The following is a 19,561-nucleotide window of genomic DNA, read 5'->3' on the forward strand; positions in this document are numbered from 1 at the left end:
ACAATTAGCATCAACATTTGTCAGAGACAATTGAAACATCGTTGAATAGTTGGATAGAATAGGTTGAAGCATGCATTGTTTTCATGCCTGGTCCAGAAATAACCACACTCAACTCAAGATCCAAAAGTACTACTCGCATATCCATCATAAACAGTTCATAGTTTCCAATTCCATCACAGAGGGTTTTTGACCATCCAAGGCATGAACATTATTAACCCCTCAAGCGCGGCGGCCATTTAATTAAATCCCGTCCCAGCGGCCGGATGAGACTTAAATGACTTCGCCTTTTTGGCATACTATCATTCAATAATTTATATCTTTCATAATATACAATCAGTATTGTTGAAAATTTTTGTAAACTTGCGTAATATAATGCGCTACTACATAATAATTTTTCGAGCGATTTGAATAAATATTTACTGTTTTATGTATCTCCTTCTATGAATTAATGAATAAAATTTCAGTTTTGAAATATTTAAATTTGGATTCGAATGAGCTCTGAGATCTGTAACATTCCATGTATTTTTAAAATACAATTACATGATGTATTTTAGTTATTTGGGGTCGAAAATTTCATAACAGATTGGATACTTTCGATAGGATTACCCGTTTCGCCTACTTGAAAATTTATCACTCCGCCCATTTCTCCGACTTCGTTCTATTATTACCGTATCATTTCATATAGGTTATCACGTGCTAATGTTTCGAATGTCAATATGTTAATATTCAAATGATTTTACCTTAGAAAATCTGCTTCGTGTGACTTGATTTGAAGCAATCCAAACATAATCCCATTGCACATTTTTCGCACCAGTACACGCAGTCTCTTCATTTCCCATATTAGGCGCAAACTGCACACCTCCTTTGAGACTTTGATTTCTTCCCAGCTGCAGGAATTGTCCTTAGAAAATGTATTTCTGTGAGTCTTGGTACTAAATTGTGTAAGGAGTGATGGCTATGTCCAAACAGTCCGTATGAAGTTGGATATTTCAAAAATATTACCTCGACCAATGCCACGCGAAATGATAAGTCAATTTTTTAGACATGTTTTTCCTGTAAACAACATATGAATTTAGGACTGCGGCATTCGATAGACTTAAATAACTTCATACACCACTTGTAATGGCGTTTTCTTTCCATTAGGTTCGAATGCAATAACAGATCCTTGAAATTCACCCCACCAATGAATTTATTATAACCTAACACACAAACAGACTTCCGTGTCTCTTTTTTGTCTTTCAATACTATGCCCATTTCGTAGGATCCCCAATTTTAAATAAAAATACCACACACAGGAAGTACACCCGATGAGAATTTCAACGCCCTGCCTGAAGGAACACCACTCAGCATGAACGACTCTAGTAGACTGAAGCGCGCGCAAAGCTCCATCAAGAGACGAGAAAATAGCTCGAAGGGGTCCTGGTATACGCTGACTGTTTAGAAGGAATCTTATCTTCGTTGATTACAGTCCAGAAAAAAAAAATAAAAAAAATAAATTCAGAGCGAAGCACATGGGCCCTTCGCTTAGGACGCTTAGGACTAAGGAGGCGGACCAAACAAACTTGGGGCTTGAGGTGACGACACACAAGAAGACTGAGAGAAGGCAGTAAGCTTAGAAGATAACCGTATCTCAAGCTAAAGTAGCTGACCCTTCTAGATGCATCACAAGCACAATAGGCGGCAGTTTTCAAGACGGTACAGTTGAAGGAAGGCGTTGAGATTTTGGGTCGAATACGTGAAAAAACGGAACTTCATCGAAACATTTAAATAAATCCTGAAGGCATAAAGTCGCTATGAATATTTTATTGGAGGGGAAAAACATTTTTTCAAAAGATAGTGCAATTAGTTCTAATTTAAAATACAATATCTGGCGGAGAAAAAATAATGTATACAGTAGGTCAGGAAGCGTACTGGGTACGCATGACGGCGGCATACGAAATTTAAAGGGCGCGTACAGGGTACGCATGACGGCGTTGAGGGGTTAAGGAGTGGTTGGGCAAAAATTTTGAGTTTTGGGTCAATTTTGGATCTCAGTTCAAGTCACAGACTATTAAAAATCTCATTTATTTGGAGAAGCTTCAAAGTTGGTCTTAAAAAATATGTTCATTGAAATAAAAAAAATACAAAAGAAATTTGGAATAAACAATCTATAAACCTTCCTGGTCAACTTGCAATGGACACAAAAATTCAAATACAGCAGACCCAGACTAATTATCTCTGAGAGTGGATCTGTGCAACAGTTTCACGCTCCTTCAATGTTTTTCATGATCTTTAAAAAAAATTAAATCAGGCGCTAAAAGCACCAGGATTACTTAATTATAATGCAAAGCTACACCAGGCTTACATTTCCATCAGAATTCCCATCGTAAAACGGATTTATTTACCTGCTGACAAGGAACATTTCAAGTTTACTTGGACGTATTCTGTAGCACTGCAGAAGAAGATGGACGGTGGGGGGAAAAAACTCTTCATTAATTTCAGAAGATTCTTCCACTGATAACCAATTTTAAATCACGAAAAATGTTATCTATGACCTTCATATGTATTTTCCACTCCGCAAATGAGCAATCATTCCTGTGGTCCTGCACACGGTTGAATACAGGCCAAGGGAACCAGAGATTTCATCACACTCACCCATGGTGCCTTTATGGGAGCTCCGTGTTCCTGTTTTGCAAGCATCACCCTTCGCAATTGTGCTCAGTGATCATAGATTCGAATCCTGCACCAGCTGTATCCTGGGCAACTTGTGTAAGATGCGATGACATGGTGCCCGACTGTATAGTATCCGACGTCACGCAGCAGTTTTGAAGCATTAGTGCAAATTACTTTTTAAATGAACGTGATCACAATGAAAGGTTTTTTTTTTCTTTCCTATACGGAGCAGTAGGAGTACAGGTGCTATCACGTTATCGTTGCTAGAAAGATCGGCTGAAGAAATCTCTCAGTGATTGAGGGAAAAAATCTAAAATAACAGACGATGTGCATAAAAACAATTACGCGTTGTTATATTTATACAAATTATGAAAATTAAAGGAAATTAAAGTGAAAGCCTGGATTATTCACATTTTACGATTATTCAAGCTGCCTATCCCCATCATCATCCCAGATCATTGGGAGTTTGCTGCATACAAATAAAATTCACACTACATGGACATTGTTTACCCAAAAATATTGGAAGTATGTACTCGATAGTTTTTGCCCTAGTTTTATTTCATGTAACAATCAATCACTCCCTTACCTAGGGCACTTGAGTTGACATTGTGGATGATGGCAAGATCAAAACCAGCCAATTCTGCATTCCTGACTTTGTCCTCAAATTTGCACCCATATCTCTTGATGAGTACAAACCATTTTCCAGAGTAATACTTTGGTTTAGGTGGTCTATCCAAGGCACTGCAGCCATCTTCTGGAAATGCTTTCACCAGATTTCCCTGAAAAAGCACAAGGGGAAAAATAAAAAAAGGTACCAGCCAAACTTTATTGCATATGTTTCGTTCCCAAGAATCGGTGAATTTGAGAATGGATATTTGGAATCGACACATCATCAAATCATACTTATATTGATGGTTCAAAAGCGAGTCACTGTCACTAAAACACAAACATATAAGAAGAAAAACTCATAGAGGGAAAATTCTGATTCAGAGCTTTCAAAGCAGTTGCTTCTTTCTCAACACCTGAGGAACAAATGGGGAACATGAGCAAGGAGTACGTTCGACAAGGGAAAGGGGAGAGAGGGGGTTAGAATGAGATGTTGAACCCAGGCAAGCTATAGGCTTGAAGATGCCAAATGCAAGCCAATTCGAGGGTGAGAAGGTTGAGGGTGGAATCAGTCGGGGGAGGGGGAAAATGCAATAACAGATATGTTGAAGCATTCATTGAAGAGGGAGTCGTGGGACAAAGGAGGGAACTGCGAGAGATGCGTGGGGGAATGACCGACAACAGGAGGCACGGTGATAGTTTATTCCGAGGTTAACACATTCAATTTTATAATGATTTTCATTATCAAAATCGGCCTTTAGAATAAGAAAGAAAAATAGAGGGAGGTTTCCTCGCCATCACTTCCGTTCAAATACTGCTATTTACAAAGAGCGCATACGGTTCGAAAGAGGGAAGCTTGCTGAAGGCCATGCACACAATTGGAAGACTCAGCAGTGGATATTAGTTAATTAACGTCATTGTAGCAATTGACGTGCTCCCTTCTTGATCCCCAATTTCTGAAAGAAGCAGATAGCATGAGCCAACTACTGTGTTCTTTGGTAACAACCAATAACTTTCTGCAATTTACATTTTGCATTCATATGGTTTCAATATTAAAAATATGCTCCTTATATAAAAAAGAATGAGCGAGAACCCAGATAACTGTACTTATCATGGACATCGCCACGGAAACCTTAACAGGAATTACATTTCTGACATAATTAAACTTTGTTAATCCATGTGTCATAACTGAAACTTATTGATTTACCAATGAATCACGAATTCCTATATTAGACCGCACCCAAAAAGCACTAAAAAGTTTTTTTCCTCACCAGCCAGCACAAAAATGGGAGTGCGTCGTATACACGAGGGCGTGGCTTACTCAGGTATCAGCCGGTTTTTTGCTCACATGAACTTTGTTAATAATGATTATCCTTTTTTCATCACCTATCAAGTTAAGTAAAGGACTGAATGGACTATACTGTGATGGTCCGATGCCATCACAGTCTTTTTAATTTTTGATATTACTCTCGAGAGCCGATCGGGGGAGATGTTCGTGATTTTGGCAAGAGGGGTTCATTTTTTTCTGATCTTTGTCAAAAATTGTACATTATTTTTTACATGTAAAAATCACTGGGTTTATTTTCGTTTTGTGTTATGACGTGCAAAATTAGTGCAGTGATGTGGGTCATCTGCGTTCAAAATACCCACTGGAAAAAAATAGGAGTATCGAAGGTGCAGACGACGGTCTGTGTGGTGCATTATGGGAGGCAAAGCCGCCTATATAAGGCTTTCCCAGGAGTTAGATTGAGGATAAGAAAGTGAAGGTTTTAAGAGGGAGAGAGCGACCTGAGTCGAGGTCGAAGCAGTCGCAGCAGGGAGTCCGTCGTTGGTGTGGAGCTGAGTGAGGACAAGGCACGAGAGTGTGACCCCAGGAAGCAGCGAGTTGAACCTGCACAACAGTGGTGTGCCGGGCAAGATTTTGAGCGTGGAAATCGCAGTCTCATTGATCCGCCATCCAACGCCCAAGGTTCCTGCAGGATCCATTCCTCGCTCAACAAAAACGTCATAAGAATTCTCGTCACCACATGTCCCAAAGTTCCCACAGTTTCATTTTCCATTGACTCCCTACATATTCCTTTGAATTGCGAGCTCTCGTAATTTGCCTCAGTGTTTTGCTCTCCCTTTGTTAGTAAAATCCTCAGAAAGAGAAGACAAAGACAATGAACGTTAAAATAAATTATCCATTTCAGAAATTGAGTTGATCACAGGCACTCGTTTCAGACGATGTCATGCACCCTGCCCGCAATCTGGTCTTCTTATCATTTTTCTGTGTATTTTGAAGGGTTCATTATTTTATCTCTTTGAAGGTGACGCCGCATGTGTTCTGGAGGATTAATCGTTTTTTTTTCGTATATTGGAAGGTGGTACCATGTGTGTTTTGGAGGGTTTGTTCTGTCATTTTATTTTTTTATTAAATGTGTTGTAAAAAGGAAGTATTTCGTTTATCTTGCCAAAGTCATCGAAACATCCCTCATCCGATCGCTTCTCAGAGTAACTATGGGGAACCAAAACTGTGCCCTTATTTCATTTACGCGACAAAAGTCTGGTTGTGCAGGGGCATCAACGGCTCTTTGACCGTATGGTGTCATCGTCCGTCATGGCCGAGCAGCATTACCTTTATCTAGCGGGACCTCGACTCGCCATCCCCGGTTAAATCCCGTGGGGAAGAAGGCAAGTTGGCACGAACAAAAAAGAGAGGGAGGGGGCGGATCGGAACCACTACAATACCATATTCCTAGCCATTTGGAAACTTAAAAGCCAAGTAAGTCTTCTTCTGCAAGATGAATCGAGAACTTTTTTGAAAATGTGCCAGTGATACAGGACAATGAATTTTGCACTATGCAAAAATTCCGAAATGCTATAAGATTTTGAAATTCTATCACTACGAAAAATGGACTCTGAAAGGGAGGATGGCAAATTCGGGTGTGTCTGATGCCATAGCTGCCCTTCCAAGGGCTCTGAGGCAGTCCCACAGTGGCGGCCACCACTCCTACTGCTTCCTTCAAGACTCAGGGTAGCATGAAGTAGGACAGGAAGCCACAATCCTAAGCTAATAGTGAAGTATTTAAGTGAAGATTTTATGCGAACATCTTACCTGCTATTACTTCTAAAACAGGGTGGTTTCCAATTTCTTTCTTATTGCCTAAATGGAAAGATTTTTACTTCTGGAGTACATATTTAACGCTTTTACATTTTTAATGACAATATCTATTTTTGTGATTAAATTAAAAGTGAAAATTTTCAAGCACGTGAAAATGCGACGGCTAAGTACGAATGCTAGGAAAAAGCCAGTGTAACGACATTCTGGTTCCTGCTGCCGCTCTTTGAGGCCACCTTGGTTCGAGGCTATGAGCGCCGCTACGATACAGGCTGCTAGCAGGTAGCACTTGCCTTAAATAGAGACAGGGTTCCCACTCTCCCTAAATAATGAAATTCACGGCTTTTTCCATGTTTTTTCTTCCAAGTTTTCACGGTTTTTTTCAAGTTATCACGGTCTCAATGTCGTCGAATTCATGGTCCGTTTATATGTCAACAATAGGACAATCACCGGCCTAAATTACCTAAAAATTAACATACGCGACAATCGCCGTGAATGTAACCGCAGCAATGAAAATTGAAATCTTTTATGACATCAACGTTTGGAAAATTCAGGGCCAACTAAAGGCCCAACCCAACCGCGCTCTTTCCCAGATGCCAAATACCATGGCCTCCTTTAAATATGTGAATGCCCTTAGGACCTTCTTCTGTCTGAACACCGGAAGTCCTTTTTTAATTCCTCGCCGAGAGATTGTTTCTTGCGCACGTTGTTATTACCGTAAAGTAACCAAATTTCCCTTACCCAATCTTTCTGAGATCGCGGAAAATATTTATTAAGATTGTTTATAGAATGTAATAAATCAAAAAATCAATTACATATAATTACAGTGGAACCTCGATCTATCATTTTTCGGGGTTATGGGCGAAAGAAACGATGAATGCGGGAAAACGATCGCTGCGGGAATGTTTGCATAGGTTGCCTGTGTCCCACGAAATGCAGGATTTTGGTGCGTAATTATGATATTTGTCAAAGGATTCAAAGAGACATCTTAGACCTTATCGAGACACTTAAGTCATGTAGTTGATTCGAATAATATCTCTTTCAAATATCCTAAAGGAACATGCCAGCTCACTAAAAATGTTTGATCTCCACTTGGCATTTACCCTGCTATTATGGATTTCTCTCTGATGTAAAAATCCATCAAACGCCATTTCCAGCACACGTATTCACGAGAGCAATGTGAATTTTGTGCCTAGAACAACCGCTTTCGCCGGCGAAGTGATTGGTTGTGAGACGGATCATATAGGCCAAAAATACTCAATTATTTGTAGTGCTCCTGTCTTATAAATATATTTTTCATGTAATTTAGGCCATGTGTAAAGCGTGAACATTGTTGCGTTAATCGTCAGCGGCACGCCCGCCTGAGCCTTGGCTTCATCCCACTTCTTGTTTTCATCTGGGAGCTCGCTCTACCCCCACCCCTACCGTCATGTGCTAGCGGACAGCCCGAGGTGTTCTCCAATATTCACGTACTTCTATCCCGGATGCTTTTCTTCATATTCAATTATTTTCAGTCCATCTTTTAAAGTACTCACTTGTTTTTTCGGAAGGGCAATGGTCCGAAGACGGATAAAAATAAAACAAAGAAAAGAAACCTTACTTTATTAAACCCACATGAAAAACACTCGCTAGTTTGAAGTCAACCCACCCTGGAAAGTACGGAACCACTTATGTGAGGTGAAGTTTGGAACTGATGCTATCGCGTACGTCTTACGCAAACATACTACAGAGGGTGAAACATAAACATATGACTGCGCCATGAATTTTTTTGTTCTAAAGAGAAGGCAACGTACCCATTCTTTTCTAATTATTGTAGCGCCAGATGAGTAGATGAATTCTGATTGTTAGTAGGGAGAAACAAAATATCCTGAGAAGATTCCACAGTAACTCTTACAAGTGAGACTTATGGTAGAACACGTAAATTGATAACTGATAATAACCTGACATCCTGTTTTCGGAAAAATGCCACATTAACTGCTGAGAAGCTCAGCTACGAGTGTTACGCCGCCAGGCGGCGTGTCCCCCCCCCGGGAGATGCTGCCCCCTGAGGGAGTGACCGTGAACCAACAGAGGTGGCTCAAGGGGACGCGTTGGGATGCATCGAGAAGCCGTAAGGACAGTTGAGTTGAGTGAAGTCAAGTGTGAGGAGGGACACGGAGAGTGTCTGGGCTGGAGAGTCCTGTTTGTATAAGTGTGAAGAATAAAGAGTCACAGAGAGGTAGAAGTGAGCGAGAATCATTTCGAGAGCAACCAAAGGTGACACACACGCTCCCCTTTTAACACGAAGATATCGTGTTTGACCAGAAATCATCATTGTATATTTCCAACTATTTTCATGTTTTAAAAGCTTAAATAACGTTAGAAATACATCGTGTTTGGTCTTATTCTTTTATGAATTACGCGCACTTGAACTGAACACGATGTAAACACTTCGTCTCATTTTCCTCAAGAGCGCTAAGAGATATGACCGGGGGTCGGAGTGAGGCTATGCTAGGTGGAACGAAGCGGCGATTGAAGTTACGCGCGAACGTGAGCTATTGAGAAGGGAACGGGACATTTTGGACCGGGAAAGGAGGCTGTTGGAACGGGAAATGTTGGCGGGAAGAGCTGCGTTAGCGGGGAACACTTCCATTGGGCAGCATGAGATGGCAGAGAGGCTACTACCAGAGTTCGATCCTTCCCTATCGATAGGATTTACGGCTGAGCAATGGATTAGGCGAGTTGAAAGTGTCGCACTCGCATACGCGTGGGAGGACTCGATGGTGTTAACGCAAGCTGTGCACAAGTTACCAGGCGCCGCAGCGACGTGGTTGAATAGCGTTGCGGAAGAAGTGTATTCGTGGGAAGCTTTCAAGAGGAAGCTGCAGTATAGTTTCCCCTCATCGGACGATCAAGCGGAGGTGCATATGAGACTCAGTCGAAAGAAGAAACAACGAACTGAAACCTACGAAACGTACGTTTACTCGATGAAGGCCTTAGCTAGTCGTGGAGATATTGACAATGCATCCCTGATAAGATATATTTTGAATGGGATTGGAGATCGGGAGTTGGTGAAGTTGTTGGCCCTAAGTGATTTCCAGGATGTAGAGGGACTGTTGAGTAAAATCAAACGGTACGAATGTGTGGTAGAACGTACGCGAGTCGAAGAAAAGCCATTCATTCGGAGTTTAGATTCGACGTCGAGTGAGAAATTAGTAGATCGACCGTGGGAATCGAAAGGAGAAAGGAAGTCAGGGCAGATGAAATGTTTTAACTGTGCCGAGTTTGGTCATATGGCGAAAGATTCCCAAAAACCAGCTCACGTTAGACTTTGCTTCACCTGCAAGAAAAGTGGGCATGTATCAAGGGAGTGCCCTCAGGCAAATAAAGAAATGGGTAGGCAGTTGAGAGGATAGGAAACGTTAAGATTATTAGCTGGGCAAATGAGAAGGTGAAAGATGAATATCATAAATGGGTGGAGATTAATAATGACCGCATCCTTGGATTTGTCGATCTAGGAAGCGAGGTAGTGACAATGAGGCAAGGTGTGGCAGAGAAAATTGGATTGAAGTACGAGAAAAGCTTGAAACGTTTGTCCGGATTCGGATGTGGGGGTTGTAGGGTCATTGGTTCAAAACAAATGGCATTAAAAGTGGATGGCGTGGACTTTGACGTTGAGGTGTTACCGTATAAGCTCGTGTAAGAGGCGCACCTTTTTTCCCAGATGTTGCAGCCGAAAATGGGGGTGCGCCTCTTACACAAACTTCTTATCTTCCCCCCCTCCCCTTCACCGGTTGCAAGTTCAAGGGGAACTGAGTGGCCTTGGTTTTCAGCGTGAGTCAGTCATCTGAAACCCTGGGTCAAAATCAAGCGGCAGGCAGGGAGTTTCTCCCTTAGTGACGTATTTTTAAAATGCTCCTGTTTGAATTTTTTGCAAGCATCGCGCCGTCACGTCGGTACCCCAGAGGTGAACATTGAAAAGATCGCGCGGGGTGATTCGCTCCGGAGCGCGCGCTAAATTTATTGCCGCGAGTGGGCATCCCGCGGCATTTATACTGCATATAGTAATATTGGTGTCAAAACCTGCGGTTGAAAAAATTCGAACGAGTGTGCTCACTGTTGGACTTAATGGTGGATAGAAGAAATCGGAAATGCTTATAAGTGAAGAGCGCTGATGGAGAGGTCGAGGGGAAGAGGGCTCCCTCCCCTCCGTATTTAAAGCTACGAGCGAAGGAGAAAGGGAAGAACACGTCCGATCTTGCATGTGACGTCGTTGCCTTTAAAGCGAAGGCGTAGCAATGTGATATACGCAGTTTGCGTTGCCTGAGTTTCCAGTCCGTCTCGTCTTGTTTGAATGCGCTTATGCTACGCTTGTTTCTTCCGAAATTGTGCTGTTTGGACTATGTTGAATATTAATAGCCTTATTTTAGCTATAAATCTTTGTGTCAATCAATTAGAGCTCAAAAAACTTAAATGCTGTAAGATATACGTCGCGTTAGGTCTAATTCTTTTTAGAACCTCGTGCGTGTTATACAATTGCTGAAAGATATCGAGATATCCTCGAGCTCAGAAGGTGACTCACGTAGCATTTGACCTCCAGAAACTCGGGGAATTGAACCTGGTAGACCGAAAAAGGTCAGTTGGTGGAATGGGGTAGGGATGAAACACGTTTCCATTGTTCCCCTGTAACTTGATATTTTCCTGTGGAGTCTCGGAAAGGAAAAAAACGGCAGAGGCGTTAGCTGATGGAGAGCCGAGTGTAGTTCCGTTAGGCCCCTTGCACACACACCGATTTTGGACGGTCGGTAAATATTGGCCGACATTTTACCGGCGAAGCGATGCTTGCACACACGCCGGATTTTTACCGTTCAAACGATACGTTGCTAAGTTTTTGAGCCGGCGCCGGCGATCCACAGTGACAACAGCCGGCAGATAACTGGCATTTTGCCGGTGCCGGTGATATTTTACCGGCCGTCCAAAATCGGTGTGTGTGCAAGGGGCCTTAAATCTACGACGCGGTTATTAACCTACGGCGCTGAGATTGCCCCGATTGTTGTTCAATCTCTTGGGAAAGCTCATGCCATTTGCCTGTCGTGTTTTGGCTTAAAATTTTCCATGGCTGCAATTCTATTGCAATACTCCTGCGAGAGCTTTTAAACAAAATTGTTCGTGAGTAGGGCAAGCAACGTAGAGCGATGGCGTATGCAAAGAGAGGATCGGAACTCTTTCTACTCCCTCTTATGCCGCCGCAGTTATCAAAATTTCCTTTTTCAAATAGTACTGAAAGAGGACATTTCGATAACTGTCGAAATTCCAGGCATACGTCTGCAACACCGGACGATAGGATAAAAAAAGTCGCAAAATTTTTTTTCTTTATAGCTTCGATCCTCAAAATAGGGGTGCGCCTCTTACACGTGTGCGCCTCTTACACAAGCTTATACGGTAATTGTCCCGGACTATTCGCAGGATGATGACATAATTATCGGACGAAGTGCACTCGACCAGAGGGACATCCGAGTTGAGAAGGAATACGGAGAGCTGCGAATTATTAAACTTGATCTGGAAAATGGTGAAGAGCCGGAACCAAAGGTTCGGACAGTGAAAGAAAAGGGACTGATCAGGAAGGATGATATTAAAATCAGCGACAATTTAACAGAAAGAGAAAAAGACTCAGTATGTGATCTAGTGAACGAATTCAGAGAATGCTTTGCTATGACTATGAGTGAACTGGGTACAGCAAAGGTGGAGAGTTTCGAAATAGAGGTAAACGATGAGCAACCGGTAAATCTGCGTCCGTATAGTCTACCTTATGCACAACGAGCGGAGATGCAGAGGGAAGTCGACGAGTTGCTAAAGTTGGGCATTATAGAGGAATCAACGTCTGATTACGCGAGCCCAGCACTACTCGTTAAGAAAGCCAGCGGTGAGAACCGGCTCTGCATTGACTATAGAGAAATGAACCGGAAGACGAAGAAGGTCAAGTTTCCGATGCCCGCTATCGAGGAACAGCTAGATAGGCTTGCTGGGAACAAGTATTACACTACGCTTGATCTTGCATCAGGGTATTACCAGATCCCCGTGGCGACTAAGTCGAGACCGCTGACCGCTTTCGTGACGACCCAGGGATTGTATCAGTTTAGAAAGGTCCCCTTTGGTCTCGTCAATGCGCCGGCCGCTTTTAATCAGATGATGAACAAAGTGACTAGGATGACAAAACCTGGAGACGTTCTCGTGTACATGGACGACGTCTTGATCCCGAGTAAGACCGTTGAGGAAGGGCTGGAGAAGCTAACCAGGTTCCTCAAGGTGCTGAAGGAAGTGGGTCTGACTTTGAAGCCCTCAAAGTGTGAGTTCTTCAAGGACAAAGTAGACTATTTAGGCTTCGAGATAAGTAACGAAGGAATAAAGCCGGGCGAGAGAAAAATCAAGGCAGTCAACGATTTTCGTAGGCCCGTGAATGTCCACGAAGTTAGGCAATTTGTGGGATTGACCAGCTTCTTTAGAAGATTTATACCAGGTTTCGCGATTCTTAGCAGACCCCTGACGCGACTGACAAAGAAAGATGTAGCCTTTGGGTGGGGCCAAGAGCAGCAGAGTGCATTCCAAGAATTAAAAAGGAAATTGGTGGAACGACCAACGTTGGCCTTATTCGACGCGCAGGCGGTGCACGAAGTACACACCGACGCCAGCAAGAGTGGCCTGGCTGGGATCCTGTTACAGAGTCGAGAAGGTGAAACTCTAAGGCCCATTGCGTATTATAGTAGACAGACAACAGAGGCAGAAAAGATGTACCATAGCTATGAACTTGAGGCATTGGCAGTAGTAGAAGCGATAGATAAGTTCCGGATGTATCTCTAGGTTGGGACAAGATCTCAATTTCCTCCCATCCTGACTTTTCCTGACTTTTTCCTGACCAAAATCTTGATATATCCTGACTTTTTCTAGCGTTCGCCATAAGTTTTAACGCATGAAGAAAGATGTCATAAGAGGTCATATACAAGGAAATAGCTCAAAATATGCAACACTTCAGTATTTTTTAATTGTAATATCAGAAAAACTTACAAGAAATGTTACTACTGTACAGTACTACACGTTAGGTACTTTGGTACTTTCCAAACAAAATATGGCCACTGTGGACTAGCAATCATTGTGACTTAATCATTAGTCAAAACAGTAAAAAAAACAAGGTGAACAAAACAATCACAATTTACTTATTTTAAGTACACTTCACACATAATAATAGTTCTTTCATAGTGACTTTCCAAACAAAAAATGGCCACTGTGGACTAGCAATCACTGTGACTTAATCATTAGTCAAAACAGTAAAAAAAAAACAAGGTGAACAAAAAAATCACTATTTCCTTATTTTAAGTACACTTCACAAATTATCATAGTTCTTTCATAGTGACTTTCCAAACAAAATATGGCCACCGTGGACTAGCAATCATTGTGACTTAATCATTAGTCAAAACCGTAAAAAACAAGGTGAACAAAACAATCACAATTTACTTATTTTAAGTACACTTCACACATAATAATAGTTCTTTCATAGTGACTTTCCAAACAAAAAATGGCCACTGTGGACTAGCAATCACTGTGACTTAATCATTAGTCAAAACAGTAAAAAAAACAAGGTGAACAAAAAAATCACTATTTCCTCATTTTAAGTACACTTCACAAATTATCATAGTTCTTTCATATTGACTTTCCAAACAAAATATGGCCACTTTGGACTAGCAATCACTGTGACTTAATCATTAGTCAAAACAGTAAAAAAAACTTGGTGAACAAAAAAATCACTATTAATTAAAAGTGCACTTCACAAATTGTCTAAGTTAGAAACTCCATTGTTAAGTTAGAAAGTACCAGTCAACTTTTTTATTTCTTCATCAATGGCATCAGCCTCCTTCTGGCTTGATGCTAACACTTTCATCTTTTTGGCTTGAAGCTCCTTAACTTCAGTTCCAATCATCTTCTCATGGGTCCTTTTTTTTTCGACCTCAGCGTCCTCAGATCGGCGCTGCTTCTTTGCTTCTTCATACTCGGAGCGCGCGTGCCGAAATCTGTTGATCATTTCAGCAGATATTTTTATGTTTTCTACGCCACCAGCAGCGTTGACTGAGTCGTACACTTGGCGCTGAGCCACCAAAGACATATCTAATTGGTTCTCTACTATTATCTCCTTATTGATGGAGAAGCCACGCTCGATGAAAGCTTGGCCATGGCTTATGATCAGAGCCATTTTAATCACTTTCACTAAACCATCTGAGCACTTATAACGATCCCAGATACCTCTCCAGAAATGATCTAGTCTCTGCCTCTGACGATCATATTCTTGACAGGCGTTAGCAAATACTTGTTTGTCACAGAGCACCTTAAAGTCAGACAAAATAGTGTCGCACTCACTTGCAGGAAGCCAATTGCGGCTGTGCAGTTGTTCCAAGAAGCCGTTCAGTCGAGTAGAAACGGCAGTTTTGGAATGTGAAATCAGTTCTGGGTCACAAAAAGTTATGGCTCTGCAGAGTTTGTAATTCAAGGGAGCCTTTTCAAGAATTTTACTAACCATAGCCTTCAGCAGGAGCACACACTCCTCCTTGAACTTCAGCATTTCTGGAGTAGATACTTGTACTTTTTTGAGAGCGTCCTTTACAGAAAAACTAAAATTGAAGTTCTTCACAGGAATCAGATTGTCTTCATTGGTAATGTCAACTTTACATACATCTGACTTTCGATTTACATAATCATTCTTGACAAAATGTCTAAGCAGGTTCGACACTAAGTTCGACAGGTCCGTGTGCAAGAACGGCGCCATTGGGTCATTGGTTTGATAAGTAGTCAAGAATGGCTCAACAAGTCTTGCAACATATGAGAAGAAGGCTAACTTAGGCCCCAACATCTTATCTTCAACAGCTTTTGCAACATACAAGAAGCCGGCAGATTTTATTTTATCCTCTTCAGGTCCAGTTCTCACTTTTTCAATAAAAGTTTTTACGTTTGGCAATATTTTGATGCAATTATCGGCACCAGGTGCATTATTCAACCACCTCACTGCACAATACTTATTTGGGAAAGTAGTAGAGCCTGTCCACTCTGTATACTTACTGCGACGGGCAGGCACATTCTTAAATATATTGTATAAGGCCCTGAGAAACATGACAATATTCCAGCCACACTTACTAACCCCCTCTTTGAAGGAATTATGAACTACGTGCAAACCACAGGACCCCATGAGCAGCAGCAGTGGCTCATCCTCACCAAACTCTGTTTTCATATAAATCTGGAGATCTTTCAGGAACTTGACATTAACATTCGGGCCATCCATGCCAACCATAAGCACATGAGACTGCACACTTCTAGGAATTGCTGTGCAGTATGCCGATATGAGATCAGTCGCCCTTGAGCGACCCAGGAACACTGAATCATAATATTTCGTCACCGTTTCATTTTGATCATCACACCAAAATTTAATGGCAAGATCCATTTGAGTCTTCTGGCTACACTTATTGAGACTCTCGTCAAATAAAACTACCACAAAATCCAGTTTGGTTAACTTAGATGTGATAACATCATGGAAATGTGGGGCTAAACCATGTACAAGTGAATAGGCGATTTTGTTCCGACCCAATTCCATTTTTGCAGCAATCATACTATCTGGGAACATTGTGGGAAATAACTGCACTGCCTTGCCCCCAGAAGACAAAGAAGTATGGCTCGTTACACAATAGATACACCACAAAATCTCAGCTTTGGTAGTATCTTGCTTCATTAACCAGGTGTTAAGACCTTGCAAACCAGCAGTCTTCGGGACGGCGATAACTTCGTTGGTACATCGCGCACATGGGCATGAACATGTGCAGGCAGGTGAAGCTGGTGTGGGGTCATCGGGATCGTCCCGAGGGTCTTCTGCAGTCCCACCCGATGCTGAGGAACCAGGTGCCGCCGCCGTGGGGTTCACCGACGCGGATGTAGAGGTAGAGGGAGTTGCTGTAGTCACCTACAAAAATCAGGCTGGGGTAGAGAACCAGAAAACCCCGAAGATTTTACAAATAACTCACCATCACTTACCTTCTTAGCGGAAGGCAAACAAAATATCTTGATCCCGTAACAGCTCTTCTTGTTCTCGACGGCAGTATTGTGGTGGGTTGATGACAGGTGTTTAGTCAGGGCACCGCGACCCATGTTGCCGAGTTGATTCGTCTTGCAGCACACCGAGCAGTAGAAAGATGTTGGTTTTCCTTCTGGCAATCCATGCTTTAATGCAGTCGAAGTCTTTGGTGAGAAGCAGCTGAAATGAAGCTCCTTTGACCAATCCTCGTTCCAATACGTCTGCTTTCCCCCGACCATGACTAGAGACGAAATGGGCCTCAGCATTCGGGTCTGAAAATAATACAATCTCATTTTGAACTACAGCACCATTAAGTTTCAATGAATAGTCGAATGGAGTGGATAAAATAACACGACAGTGAGTTTGCTAATATTCGTGACAGCCTACCTTCAATGAAGAAAACGCAACCTCCGCTGCTCTCCAGGCACACCGACTCGTCCGGACTCGTCACCGTCGCACTGTTATTGTTGACCCGCCGCGGGCGCAGACCCGGGGAGCGCGTGGGATGGCGGGGGGTGTGGGGGGAAAGGCGCGGAAAAGGAGCGACCGTGGAGCCAAGGTTTAGAGCCTAAGGTTGCCTCACTCGCTTCTGCGCATGAGCCTACCAAGCCGCTACTATGTCACAGACGACCCAATGCAACTTTGCTATTGCATTGTCGTATGGTAGTACAGAATTCATTTAAGGTTCCTGAGACGCTGCGTCGCCATGCGTTCAACACAATGTAGTCAATATTTCCTGCGCTTTCTCCGTTAATGGTCTCAGTAGTCCACAAATGATAAAATGACTTTTTGTGGAAGAAGAGCGCGTTACACTGCCGTGTATGCCGGCCTCCCGCTATACAGTGGCGACGTGCTCAAACTGTCAGAAACGAAGAAAGCTGGACGAAACGTCTCATACTACACGTGGGCACTTGAATTTAGGAATCCTTTTATTTCATGGATATACAAATCGGCACCAACAACCTCTTAATACCCCTCACACGTTAAAAAAATATCGCTGAAAGTGAATCGGTCAAAATTAATATGTATATATACCAAAGAAGTGATGTACAAGATTTGCGATGCTCCTATCACATGTGATAAGCTAGATTTTTTTCCACTTTTGAGATAAATTACCTAACATACTTATTCGTGCAAAGACAATTATGTTTTTACATCATCAACCCGAAAGGCATGACCTCCACTGTATCCCCATTGTAAGAAATCATTCAACCTCATTTCTAGACGTGAGACTAAAAACTAGTTGTAATTTTATTATTTTGTACGCCATTAAATAATACAGAGCAATTTTCCAGGCAATGGCTGAGCAGAATAACCCATAACATGTGATAATTGAAGTTCAAAAATATTTTAGCGCATTAAAAATATTTCTCAGGCATCACGGGAAAGATCGTAAATCGCATGATAGAAACCTATATTTTTTATGGTAATTATTCCTTCACTCGAACAAGCTATAAATTGGTAGTCTTGCTAAACTTCTAAGGTAAATTAGGATAAACCGTTTCAATTTTTTTTCTTTTCACGTCATATGTACTTGCAACTGTATTGAATCAGAACCTCTTCCAAGTGAAGGATTCTTTTTACTTTTGAGATTTTAGCCTGGTTATCCGATCAAAAGTCATTAATTCAGGTATTGATACTTTGCTCCAGATTTATTGGTAATCTTCATTGCGTTCAGACTTTATACTTTTCTCTATTCTCAATTATCAACTAATTTTTCCAGAGCATGATAATGAACGACAAGACGCATGGTGAGAAAATAGCGTTTTGCAATGACATGGTCATCCTTAGTGAAAAGCATATGCATATATGTGTTTTAGTTTTATTTAGCTGATAGCATACCTGACGGGTGATCGAGAGGAGCTTTAAAAGTAGGCATATGAATTCAATTATAGTGCATCTGAATTAGCAATCGGTAATTTCAAAATTTATTTTATAATCAATGATCGTTATTTTTAAGTGACTCACATTGCTGAATGTTTTCTAGAAATTTTCTAAAAATGCTTTGACTCTTCTGAATTCTCTCTGAGCTCAATATTGAAGTTGGTTCCTTTTCAATAGTCTAAATTATTTGCTAAACGTTTGCCTAATTGGAACCGCTGCAGCAAGCGATGTAAAATTTCAACCCTTTTCACTTTTTGCACTCGTCACATGTTTATTTTATTTTTTGATTACTCCAAAGGATTTCATGCATGCATGCATGCATGAGAGGGTTAAGAGTGTCTAAAGGCCGTTTTACACGGTACACGGAATTGCGCAGTCTGACGTACGTGCGAAGGCGCAATCAAAATTGCGTCGTGTAAAGCGGTGAATTGCTAGAACACATGCGAGAACCTTGCCATGCAGCGGCAGGCAGAGCGACGCCAGCACTCCTTGCTTCGGCGGTGAAGGCGGCAGCCCAGTTCGGCACGGGTTAGCACGAGGGGAAGGGAGGCGGTGAGACAGCGCGGCGCGGGCGTTCTCGGCTCATCTTGCGGCTGTCGCTTGCCGCCAGTGCGGCGTGCGGTGGCCGGCGGCACAGCAAAAGGCACACAATCCGATCCATCCTGACTCTTCGGGCGCTCATCCTGACGATTTCCTGATTTTCCTGACCAAAACTTTTTTTCCTGACTATTTCCTGACTTTCCTGACTTTCCTGACTTGTCCCAACCTAGTATCTACTTAACCGAGAATTCAAAGTGGTAACAGATTGTAACGCCTTGAAAGCCACAATGATGAAGAAGGAAATGCTTCCTCGAATCGCAAGATGGTGGTTGCGACTACAAGAGTATGATTTCACCGTAGAGTACAGGCCAGGGAGAAGCATGAGCCATGTTGATGCCCTTAGCCGGAATCCCGTCGAAGAAGCCGAGATACCCGAGACTGCTGATCTAAAGATATTCACTTTGAGGATTGATGAAGCAGATTGGCTTCTGACGATGCAGCTCCAAGACCCAGAGATTAAGAGGATACATGGAATATTGAAGAAACCTGCATGTAGCAATGACGAACGTCAAGTACACACTGACTACATCATAAGGGACAACCGGGTTTGCCGCAAATCAGACGGAGGAGCCAAGTGGGTGGTTCCTAAAGATGCTATTTGGCGGATCATAAAAGGCAGCCATGACGATTTAGGG

General features: G+C 42.2%; 2 protein-coding genes across 6 annotated transcripts in view; both read right to left on the bottom strand.

Annotated features, from left to right (window-relative positions):
• LOC124160407 (E3 ubiquitin-protein ligase RNF13-like) overlaps positions 1 to 19,561 on the bottom strand; it is a 219,007-nt gene that overhangs the window by 66,221 nt on the left and 133,225 nt on the right. For all 4 annotated transcript variants that reach the window (XM_046536248.1, XM_046536246.1, XM_046536245.1 and 1 more), the window contains one exon: positions 3,239 to 3,431. In XM_046536248.1, coding sequence (XP_046392204.1) covers positions 3,239 to 3,431 — 193 coding nt within the window. The remainder of the gene's footprint in view (positions 1 to 3,238; positions 3,432 to 19,561) is intronic.
• Positions 14,042 to 19,110, bottom strand: LOC124160406. 2 transcript variants are annotated; one of them, XM_046536244.1, is made up of 3 exons: positions 16,830 to 19,110; positions 16,403 to 16,714; positions 14,042 to 16,331 (listed from the first exon to the last, which is right to left on the bottom strand). In XM_046536244.1, exons 2-3 carry the CDS (start codon positions 16,706 to 16,708, stop codon positions 14,193 to 14,195), a joined length of 2,445 nt encoding a protein of 814 aa, XP_046392200.1. In that variant the 5' UTR covers positions 16,709 to 16,714; positions 16,830 to 19,110; the 3' UTR covers positions 14,042 to 14,192. The 2 variants fall into 2 exon arrangements, with proteins under 2 accessions (XP_046392200.1, XP_046392199.1); XM_046536243.1 differs by having other exon boundaries at positions 16,403 to 19,110.

This window comes from Ischnura elegans, chromosome 6, assembly GCF_921293095.1.
Source record: "Ischnura elegans chromosome 6, ioIscEleg1.1, whole genome shotgun sequence".
Taxonomy (NCBI): Eukaryota; Metazoa; Arthropoda; class Insecta; order Odonata; family Coenagrionidae; genus Ischnura; species Ischnura elegans.